At 43.8% G+C, this 10,463-nt stretch overlaps 2 protein-coding genes across 3 annotated transcripts; one reads left to right on the plus strand and one right to left on the minus strand.

The window, feature by feature from the left end:
* Positions 1-542: 542 nt before the first annotated feature.
* LOC123159186 (uncharacterized) lies at positions 543-10,238 on the minus strand. The gene is made up of 2 exons (XM_044577015.1): positions 9,414-10,238; positions 543-982 (listed from the first exon to the last, which is right to left on the minus strand). Exon 1 carries the CDS (start codon positions 9,866-9,868, stop codon positions 9,464-9,466), a length of 405 nt encoding a protein of 134 aa, XP_044432950.1. The 5' UTR covers positions 9,869-10,238; the 3' UTR covers positions 543-982; positions 9,414-9,463.
* On the plus strand, positions 1,717-9,064 carry LOC123159185 (putative phospholipid-transporting ATPase 9). Of its 2 annotated transcripts, XM_044577014.1 has the most exons (12): positions 2,745-3,033; positions 3,994-4,092; positions 4,169-5,345; positions 5,419-5,529; positions 5,630-5,906; positions 6,003-6,091; positions 6,199-6,307; positions 6,496-6,708; positions 6,819-6,941; positions 7,038-7,136; positions 7,215-7,406; positions 7,971-9,064. In XM_044577014.1, exons 2-12 carry the CDS (start codon positions 4,059-4,061, stop codon positions 8,616-8,618), a joined length of 3,072 nt encoding a protein of 1,023 aa, XP_044432949.1. In that variant the 5' UTR covers positions 2,745-3,033; positions 3,994-4,058; the 3' UTR covers positions 8,619-9,064. The 2 variants fall into 2 exon arrangements, with proteins under 2 accessions (XP_044432948.1, XP_044432949.1); XM_044577013.1 differs by having other exon boundaries at positions 1,717-3,033; positions 3,994-5,345.
* Positions 10,239-10,463: the final 225 nt, after the last annotated feature.

Here is a 10,463-nt window from a genome sequence, read left to right on the forward strand (position 1 = left end):
AACATCGCTGGTATGGAAGAAACTAGAAGGAGCTTGTAGTTCATGCTTTTCATGAAAATACTAATATTAGAACAAACATGCTTAGCCCATGGTAGAGTTTTCAGATTAAAGTACACATTCCATTCAAAATATAGAACACAAAAAACAACATTTTTTTAACAGAGTACAGTCGCAGATGCTAACATTCATGCACAAAGACTCATCCCTATGAACGCACACACGCACACCCTACCCCTATGAGCACCTCCAAGATACCGAGTCGAACACAATATCTTGAGACTGACGAAGTCACCATAGGCTACCCCTATGAGCACCTCCAAGATACCGAGTCGAACACAACATCTTGAGATTGACGAAGTCACCATAGGCTACCCCTATGAGCACCCCCAAGATACCGAGCCGAACACAACATCTTGAGATTGACGAAGTCACCATAGGCTACCCCTACGCGCACCTCCAAGATACCGAGCCGAACACAATATCTTGAGACTGAAGAAGTCACCATATGTTACTCCTATGAGCACCTCCAAGATACCGAGCCAAACACAACTTCTTGAAATTGACAAAGTCACCATAGGCTACCCCTACAAGCACCTCCAAGATACCGAGCCGAACACAACATCTTGAAATTTACGAAGTCACCATAGGCTACCCCTACGAGCACCTTCAAGATATCAAGCCGAACACAACATCTTGAGATTGACGAAGTCACCATAGGCTACCCCTACGAGCACCTCCAAGATACCGAGCTGAACACAACATCTTAAGATTGACGAAGTCACCATAGGCTGCCCCTGCGAGCACCTCCAAGATACCGAGCCAAACACAACATCTTGAATTGGCAAAGTCACCATAGGCTATCCCTATGAGCACCTCCAAGATATCGAGTCGAACACAACATCTTGAGATTGACAAAATCATCATAGATGCCTCATTGTTGGTGGGAACGTCTCCTCTCACTGAACAAACATGGTAGGAAAGTCTGAAATAAATCAAGAAATATGTGAGCATCAATGCCAAGTCTAGGATTTAAACCCTGGTGGACACGTTCCATCACAAGGAACCTAACCATCTGAGCTACACTCAGTTTGCGAAAAACTAACAATTGCACACAAAATGAAATTAGAAAAAACTATAGAGAATAAGTATAATCAATGGGCTATAAATATACAAGTGACTACGCGAGGTTGTAACGTTCGTTTACGCCTTTAAATGTATGTTTACGGTTTTTCGTTGAGGGAAGGGGTTATGAAAGTAAATGTGTTTCATGGTGAACATGAAGTTTCGATGCTATGGATTTTCTTAAAAAGAGAAGATTTGATTTTTTTTATGCAATCATGATATCTAATCAACACGGAGGAACGATATATTGCCATGCCAAACCGTAATCTCCTGAGAGATTCATTAAACCGCCGTGGTAAATATAGCAATACCTAATATACAAGGCAAGGTTTGTTCAAAAGAATAACAATGTAAGTATACAAGGTAAGGAATAATGTAGGAGTAGTACACACAAGGAAAGGAAAGAGTAAAATCATTTCATAAATGGAAAGATACAAGTAAAATCCACATCTTACTACCGGACAGCACACGTTTTACCCACCCCCAAAGGGCAAAGCGCCAGGCAGCACACAGTCACGACAGGCACAGCAGTAGCAGCAGCGGCGCCAACAACCAAACCGGCCAGCCCAAGAACCCCTCCCCCACCCCGCGCACACGCACACGCACACGCCCACGACTCTGCCTCTCTCTCCCCACCTCCGTTCTCTCATCCCCCGTCCGTCCCCTACTCCTCCACCCTTCTCCCTTCTTCCATTTGACCCCGCTCCCCCGTCTCTTCCTCGGCAAAGCTTCGAATTTTCCTCCCTCCCCCTATCCCAAGCCTTCCGCTTCCGTGTCCGCGTCCCGTCTTGGATTCGTCCGCCGCGCAACAAAGAAACCGCGTGCGTGCGTTCGTGCGCGTCGGTTCGGTCCCGTCCCGCCCTTGTTCCTTCCTTGCCGGCCGCTGCTTCGCGCGCATTGCCGCCCCTCCCCCACCCGCCGGATTCCTCCGCCCAATAAGTTGCTTTCCCGGGGACGTTTCTCGGAGGACGGACGGACGGACAGAAACAAGAAACGCCCGCTGCCTCGCCGCATGGATCAGGGTCCCCCGCGCTGCCGCCTGGAGCTGGGATTCCGGGACGCGGGAGTTCAGGGGCGGAGGGGGTTCCGGCCGGACGCCGCCGTCGCCGCGCCGCGGCAGGGCGGGATCTCGGAGCTCTGTTGAGGCGTTCCCGGTCAGGTGATTTAGTCCAGTGCTGTCCAGTTCCTCGTGTGGCTGCCTCGCCTGCTTTTTTTAGGTAGGTGGGGGCGGTGGAGCCTTTCTTGGTGGGTGGGAGCGCGCCCCGAATTTATTGCGAGGCGTTTCTTGGGTTCACACCTGAAATCTGACTTCTTCTCGCTCAGAGGGGGGGGGGGGGGGGTCCAGTGATTTGTTCCTGATTCATTCACTGGTCCTTGAGGGCTGAATTTTCAGATTCAGCTCAGTAAGTTTGAGGCCAAAAGTTCAGTAATCTCGGCAGTAACCAAGAGAGCTGAGCCTGGTGAGCCCTGGGCAGTACTAGTCTGGTGTGGTGATCTGGTTCTTGTGTCAAAATGGCACGGGTAAGGAGGAGGCTGGAGAAGCTGAAGCTGAGCACGTTGTACAGCTTCGCGCTCTGCGCCAAGGGCGCCACCGAAGATCACTCCAAGATTGGCACGGCGGGGTTCTCCCGAGTCGTCTACGTCAATGATCCAGACAAGCATGAAGAGGAGGGCTTCAGTTACCCAAGAAATGAGGTGTCCACTACCAAGTACTCGTTGGTCACCTTCGTGCCCAAGTCCCTCTTTGAGCAGTTCCGGAGGGTGGCCAACTTCTACTTCCTCGTCTCAGGGATCCTCACTTTGACCCCACTCGCGCCCTACTCGGCGGTAAGCGCGCTACTGCCATTGTCGTTCGTGATTACGGCGACCATGTTGAAAGAGGGGGTTGAGGATTGGAGGAGGAAACAACAGGTATCGTTTCTGTTATCTTCTGTTCAAATCCTACCACAAATGAATCATATTTAACGAGCTTTCTTTCGACTCATGAATAGTATGTTGTGATTCACAAGAACTTAACATGCCTGCACATAATCTGACCTTTCCACTGGTTTCATGAACTGCTTAACAAGGACGTACGGGTTTTCCTTTTTCTTGATGATGAGGTGTTTTTTTTATTCAGTTGCATATCTGGGCTTGCATCTTGAAAGGATTTTTTTGTATGATAAGACAAAGTAGGGAGGAACCTAAATCTACTGGAGCTTTCTTTCTGGATCAACCAATAAAAGGTCGTAAATCGACAGGAAGTAAAAAAATATGGTCTTTTACTATTAAACTGTTAATTTTGAAGTATGTAAGAAACCACAAATAACTGAAGGTCAGATCACTATCACAAAAGAAGTAAAGGAGTATGGATACGTTGGATGTTAACATAATATGCGATGCTTTTTATTTTTACCTTTTTAGGGTAATATTATGTGTCACTTAGTTAAAACCAACCTATGAGCTTCCTATCTGAACAATGCCATGAACTATGTCACAAATTACTTTCGTCTCAGCACATTAAATTTTCAGTTATTTCACTTTGCATGAGATCTAATCATACAATGTCATTGTGAGTTTTACTGGGTCTGTTCTATCCTAGGCAGCTGATAAACTATTTTAGGAAGAATTTATAATCTCGGTTGTAGAACATGGTTTCGTTGTATCAACTTTTTTTCTGTGAATAGATAAATGCCAGTTTTTCTGGATATTAGGGTAGACCATAGCTAAATTTGTTATGAATTTCCATTCATCGACGCGATACACATCTTTGTGATGGACTAGTTGCACAAATATTAATCTTTAAATTTTGCTGCTTTATCTCTACCATTTAGTTGGTTTGTATGTCTATGCATATTCACATGAAGTTAATATATGCAATTCTTCATTCAGGACATTGAGCTCAACAATCGAATAGTAAAAGTACATAGAGGGAATGGCAGTTTTGAAGAGACAAAATGGAAGTATATCAAAATTGGAGATGTGATAAAGGTGGAGAAGGATAATTTCTTTCCTGCTGACTTGATTCTACTTTCATCTAACTATCCGGATGGAATCTGCTATGTAGAGACTATGAACCTTGATGGTGAAACAAATTTGAAAATTAAACAAGCTCTTGAGGTGACATCGGATTTACAAGAGGATGGTGATTTCACAAACCTTAGACAAATAATCAAATGCGAAGATCCGAATGCGAATCTTTATTCTTTTGTTGGTACTATGGATTATAAAGGCATGCAGCATCCTCTGTCACCCCAACAACTCCTTCTTCGGGACTCAAAGCTCCGGAACACTGATTACATATATGGGGCTGTCATCTTCACAGGTCACGATACAAAAGTGATGCAAAATGCAACTGAGCCACCATCTAAAAGAAGCAAGATTGAGAAGAAAATGGATTACATCATTTACCTGCTGCTGTGTTTTTTACTTGGAATTGCTTTACTTGGTTCAGTCTTTTTTGGTATATGGACTAAAGCTGACTTAAGGAATGGTGAGCTAAAACGGTGGTATCTTCGCCCAGATGATTCGACCGTCTTCTATGACCCGAAACGAGCACCTCTGGCATCCTTTTGTCATCTGTTGACAGCCTTAATGTTGTACAACTACTTTATCCCAATTTCTCTGTACATATCCATTGAGATGGTCAAGATCTTACAGGCTGTATTCATCAACCAGGACATTGACATGTATGATGAAGAATCAGATAAGCCAACTCATGCTCGAACCTCAAATCTAAACGAAGAACTAGGTCAAGTTGACACAATTCTCTCTGATAAGACTGGAACCTTGACCTGCAACATGATGGAGTTTATCAAGTGTTCGATTGCTGGCACTGCATATGGTCAGTCTGTCACAGAAGTTGAGAAAGCTATGGCCCTGAGGAAAGGGGTGCCGCTAGGTGACGAGATAGAAGCTGGAGGGCACAAGGAGAAACAAATCGAGGAGAGTCCTCATGTCAAAGGTTTTAATTTGAAGGATCCACGTATAATGGATGGAAATTGGATACATGAACCTAATAAAGATATAATCAGGGATTTTTTCCGTCTGCTAGCCATCTGTCATACATGCATACCTGAAGTAGATGAAACTGATAAAGTTTCATACGAAGCTGAGTCTCCTGATGAAGCTGCATTTGTTATCGCAGCAAGAGAATTAGGGTTTGAGTTTTACAAGAGGACACAGACAAGTATAGTTATTCGTGAACGCGATCCTAACCAGAATGTTGCAGATTATCAGTATAGGTATGCAAATTTCTTTTTTTCATTAAAGGGTATTGTTTATTACGTAAATTTGACTTTTAGCACCCTCATACAGAAAATATGAGCTCCTAAATGTCTTGGAATTCAGTAGCTCACGAAGACGGATGTCTGTAATAGTGAAGGAACCAGAGGGGAGGATATTACTGTTTAGCAAGGGCGCTGATAGGTAAGTACTCCACATGTTCTAAATTTCGGTGTCGTTTCACAATTAACGGGCGAACTTGTGTATGCCTATGGCTTCTTATCTGTCTTCTCCATGTGAACAGTGTGATGTTCACGAGGCTTGCACCAGATGGAAGAGAATTTGAGGAAGAGACTAAAAGGCACATAAACGAGTATTCTGATTCTGGTCTAAGAACATTAGTTCTCGCATACCGCGTCTTGGATGAGAAAGAGTACAAGAACTTCGCTGAAAAATTCAGGACTGCCAAAATATCTGGAAGTGTCGACAGAGATGAACAAATTGGGGAGGCTGCTGATAGCATTGAGCGGGACTTGATTCTTCTTGGTGCTACTGCTGTTGAAGACAAGCTCCAGAAAGGGGTATGTTTTTTATGAGAAGGCTATGCTTTACAGTCTAATTCATTTTAAATATTGAATTGTCATTTTTCATTTGCGTGGATGTGCATTTGTAATCAGGTACCAGAATGCATTGACAAGCTTGCACAAGCAGGAATTAAGATATGGGTGTTGACGGGTGACAAAATGGAGACAGCTATCAATATTGGGTACTTACTGTATTTTTGCATGGAAATGGTCTTTTTAGTATGACTGGATTCTAGAAGTTCAAGCTGACTATTTCTTTTTCTGATTTATCATTCATGTGCTTCTTCAGCTTTGCATGTAGCCTACTTAGACAAGGAATGACACAGATAATCATCGCCCTGGAAGCACCTGACATCATTGCATTGGAGAAAAACGGAGACAAAGATTCCATTGCCAAGGTGAATAAATGACTGATGCATCTACTGAATCACTGCCTATGTAATTGTTATTTTTAGATGAGTATATTCACAACAATCACTCGTAAATGTTTACCAAAAGGAGTTAACAAAACAGGCATCTAACATTTAGAATTCTACTCTGTACATTCAAAACTGCAATAGTTACTTTCTATTTGTTGGCTCTTCAGGCATCAAAGCGAAGTGTTATGGGTCAGATAGAGGATGGAATAAAACAAGTCCCAACCTTGGGGCAGTCCAGCACGGAATCTTTTGCGCTGATAATTGATGGTAAATCATTAACTTATGCTTTGGAAGATGATGTCAAGTTTAAGTTCTTGGATCTTGCTGTCAAGTGTGCATCAGTCATATGTTGTCGATCTTCACCGAAGCAGAAGGCATTGGTGAGCTTTTTTCTTGTTTTGGAAGTCATATTTATCTTTTCTATTTATTTTCCGAGTGTTATTTCTGAAAGCATACATGCAGAGTTATTAATCTGTCGCAACTATTGCAGGTTACAAGGCTTGTTAAACATTCACATAAAGTTACCTTAGCAATTGGTGATGGGGCAAATGATGTTGGCATGCTTCAGGAAGCTGACATAGGGGTTGGGATTAGTGGTGTTGAAGGGATGCAGGTTGCTTATTTTGATGCTTTGTAAATTTTTGTGAATGTGCTTGTGATCACTAGAATCTTTTTTAATTGTTAGTTGTTTCTCTTCACAATGTCTTAGGCTGTCATGGCAAGTGATATTGCCATCGCCCAGTTCCGCTTTCTGGAACGGTTGCTTTTGGTGCATGGACATTGGTGTTACCGACGTATTTCAGTGATGGTATACTCTATGTTCCTTTGCACAAATAATCAACTTTCAAAATTCAAGTATTATGTTGATATTCTCTTTCTGATGCAGATATGCTATTTCTTCTACAAGAATGTGACTTTTGGAGTCACCATCTTTCTGTATGAAGCGTTTGCATCCTTTTCAGGGAAGCCAGCTTATAATGATTGGTTCTTGTCACTGTATAATGTATTTTTCACCTCCCTTCCTGTCATTGCGTTGGGCGTATTTGATCAGGATGTTTCTTCACGGCTGTGTTTACAGGTACGTCTATGCAAACCCGTTTGAAAAAGACGCAATCTTTCGTGATAGCAGATCGAATTAGGGAAAGTCCATCTCAAATTCCAAATTCTCTTGAAACATGTTCTACTTCATCTTTATGAGAAAGTACAGTGTCTATGTCACTCTACTCCATATACTCCCTCTGTTCCTAAATATATCAAAACGTCATATATTTAGGAACGGAGGGAGTAGAAGCTGCATGGTTATGTTTTGTTTAAGACAAGTTCAAAATTTTACATGTTTTGTATACTTGCTCCATTTGATTAGGTAAAAGTTTGATGATTTCATGCAGTATTTGCTTTTCATATATTCAATAATTTCCTACTTAATTTAAGCAGTCCTCTTGCCCAAAAGGGCAAAAGGCGTCTCAAGGCTCAGTTATCCTATTCATGCCGTTTTAAGTTCCCTTTTCACTGTTTTCTTGGACAAATAAAGATATCATTCTATCTTTCATACTGCACAGAATGCAGAAGCTATGCACATTAATTTCAACTCCATTGACCTAGCTGTTTTTAAGAAAGTGCCTGTTTGCATGTTACTTGACAGTATCCGGAGCTATACCAAGAAGGTGTGCAGAATGTATTATTCAGCTGGCGTCGGATACTTGGCTGGATGTTTAATGGTGTCGTGAATGCCATCTTAATATTTTTCTTCTGCACTACCGCCCTGAAGGACCAAGCATTTCGTCAAGATGGCCAAGTTGCGGGCTTGGATGCCCTAGGTGCTACCATGTACACTTGTGTCGTATGGGTCGTCAACTGCCAAATGGCCCTCTCGGTGAACTACTTCACCATAATCCAGCACATATTCATATGGGGTAGCATTGCTGTGTGGTACATCTTCCTCATGGTTTATGGTGCTATAGACCCAAAGTACTCCAAGACAGCATACATGGTCTTCATTGAACAGTTGGCCCCAGCGCTATCATATTGGTTGGTGACACTTTTCGTGGTGACGGCCACACTCGTCCCGTACTTCTGCTATGCCGCGATTCAGATCCGTTTCTTTCCAATGTTCCATAACAAGATTCAGTGGAAAAGGTACTTGGGGAAGGCCGAAGACCCGGAGGTGGCAAGGCAGCTATCGTCACGGCACCGGACATCATCGCACCCAAGGATGGTTGGGATATCTGCTCGTCGCGACGGCAAGGCCATGCAAGTTAAAAAGGGAACTGATGTAGAGGTTGAAGGATGACATTCTCTCAGTAGATTTTGTGTTTTGTACAGATTATAGAATGTCATCTCCTGAAAGATGACAGAAGATGGACTGGCTAGAACTTGTGAATATTCTTGGATTGTTGCTTCTATGGTTCCATGCAGTTCTTCCAGTTCAGAGGATAGAGCTAGACCACAGAATTTCGTAGATAGGCCACAAGAGGAACAAGAGAAGACCTGCTGTAAAGTTCATTTAGCTTTAAGGCTGTGTGTGTGTGTGTGTGTGTGTGTGTGTGTGTGTGTGTGTGTTTCCCCCCCTTCTCTTTTGCTCTTACCCCTGTTTATGCTTGTGCTCTGATGGCAGAATTTCACCTTGTTTCATGGCTTTTGCGTTTTGCCACGTAACTGTTGTTCCTCTGTTTTACTGTAAACTAATAATGCTATGGTTTATATATAATGAGATGATTGCACTGCATTTCGCAGAAACAGATTCTTTCAGTGCTTAAATGCAACCGTCTGATATGGAAGTGTTTGAAGACAACCTCATGATATTTTACAACTGATCTACCATGACACTATATATTCTTTGCTGCGACAAGAAAAGAGAACATTAAGTGTGACAATAAATTAATAAGCGGTAGGATTTCAGGCACCTCATTTGCTTTGATGGCAGGAAATTTCCATGTTAATTCGGATGAAAGGAATACATCCACAAAATCTCTTCACTAATAAAGAGAAAAGGAGATTCTGCTAATTAGTAGAAGAAATTAATTATTATGATGTTACAATCGTGTATAGTATCTTTTTCTTTATTGGTCTCTCCTATCATACTAACCTGCAAACAGCAGCAAAGAGAAGAGCGGGAGACTGAGGCGGACCGATCATTCACGGCTCAGGCAACGGCATCGCCGGCGGCGGCTTGGCCTCCTCCTCGGCCGGCCTGACCGGCCGCCGAGGCGCCCGCCACCACCAGCATCGCCGGCGGCCGGCGAGCCTGGTGCAGTCGTACCACTCGTCAGGCCCCTGCGCGTGCGCCGCGCACACCCGGCCGAAGAAGCAGGACAGGGCGGTGAGCAGCAGCACGGCCGCGAGCACCCCGACGAACGGGCCGACGGAGCCCCGCTGGTGGGCCGCGGCCGCCCCGCCGGACACCTGGTATTCCGGCAACGGTATCGCCGTCGTCCCCGCCGGCGTGGCGGTCGCCATTGCAGAACGGAGATACGGTGGTGGTGGTGGAGCAGTGGCGAGCACTTCTGCACTTGTTGGACTTGGACGGGGCGAGGGGAGCATGGGTGGAGTGCAAGGAATGGAATGGGCGAAAGCGTCACTTGCTTTCGAAACTTGTATACAGAGGATAGTGCCGGACGTTCGAGGGGGAGAGGATAGGAAAATAATAAAGGCCAGGAGAAAAGAAGGAAAGGGCTGAGGGCTGGCTTTGTGGAAGATTTAAGTGGACGCCAACATGGAAAAGAATGGAGGAGAAAGCAAAGAGTATGTTACTAGATGGTGTATGTATCCGCAGAAAAGAGATAGGAACTGTTCTCTTGTGATGCTGATCTGATCATCTACTAATGATTGTGGAGCATGCCGGGAAGAACCTCCCTCTTTGGATGTATGGCCATGGATTTGAAGGATAAAGAAACATGAGAGGAAAAAATAAAGGAAAAAGGAGTACTTGTTAACAGTTGAAGTTGCTTTGCTTGTAAACGTTGCCACTCTTGATCCTTCCAAAGCACTGCTTTTGACAGAATTTAAGCTAATGGTATCTCATTCAAATATGAATTATTCTTCCCCTTGGTTTTTTGAAGCTAATGGAGTATCATCTTCAGATGTGGATTATTGATGAGTGACAGATGTACTACATCCCGTTTCTTTGTTGGCTTGT

This window comes from Triticum aestivum, chromosome 7B, assembly GCF_018294505.1.
Source record: "Triticum aestivum cultivar Chinese Spring chromosome 7B, IWGSC CS RefSeq v2.1, whole genome shotgun sequence".
Taxonomy (NCBI): Eukaryota; Viridiplantae; Streptophyta; class Magnoliopsida; order Poales; family Poaceae; genus Triticum; species Triticum aestivum.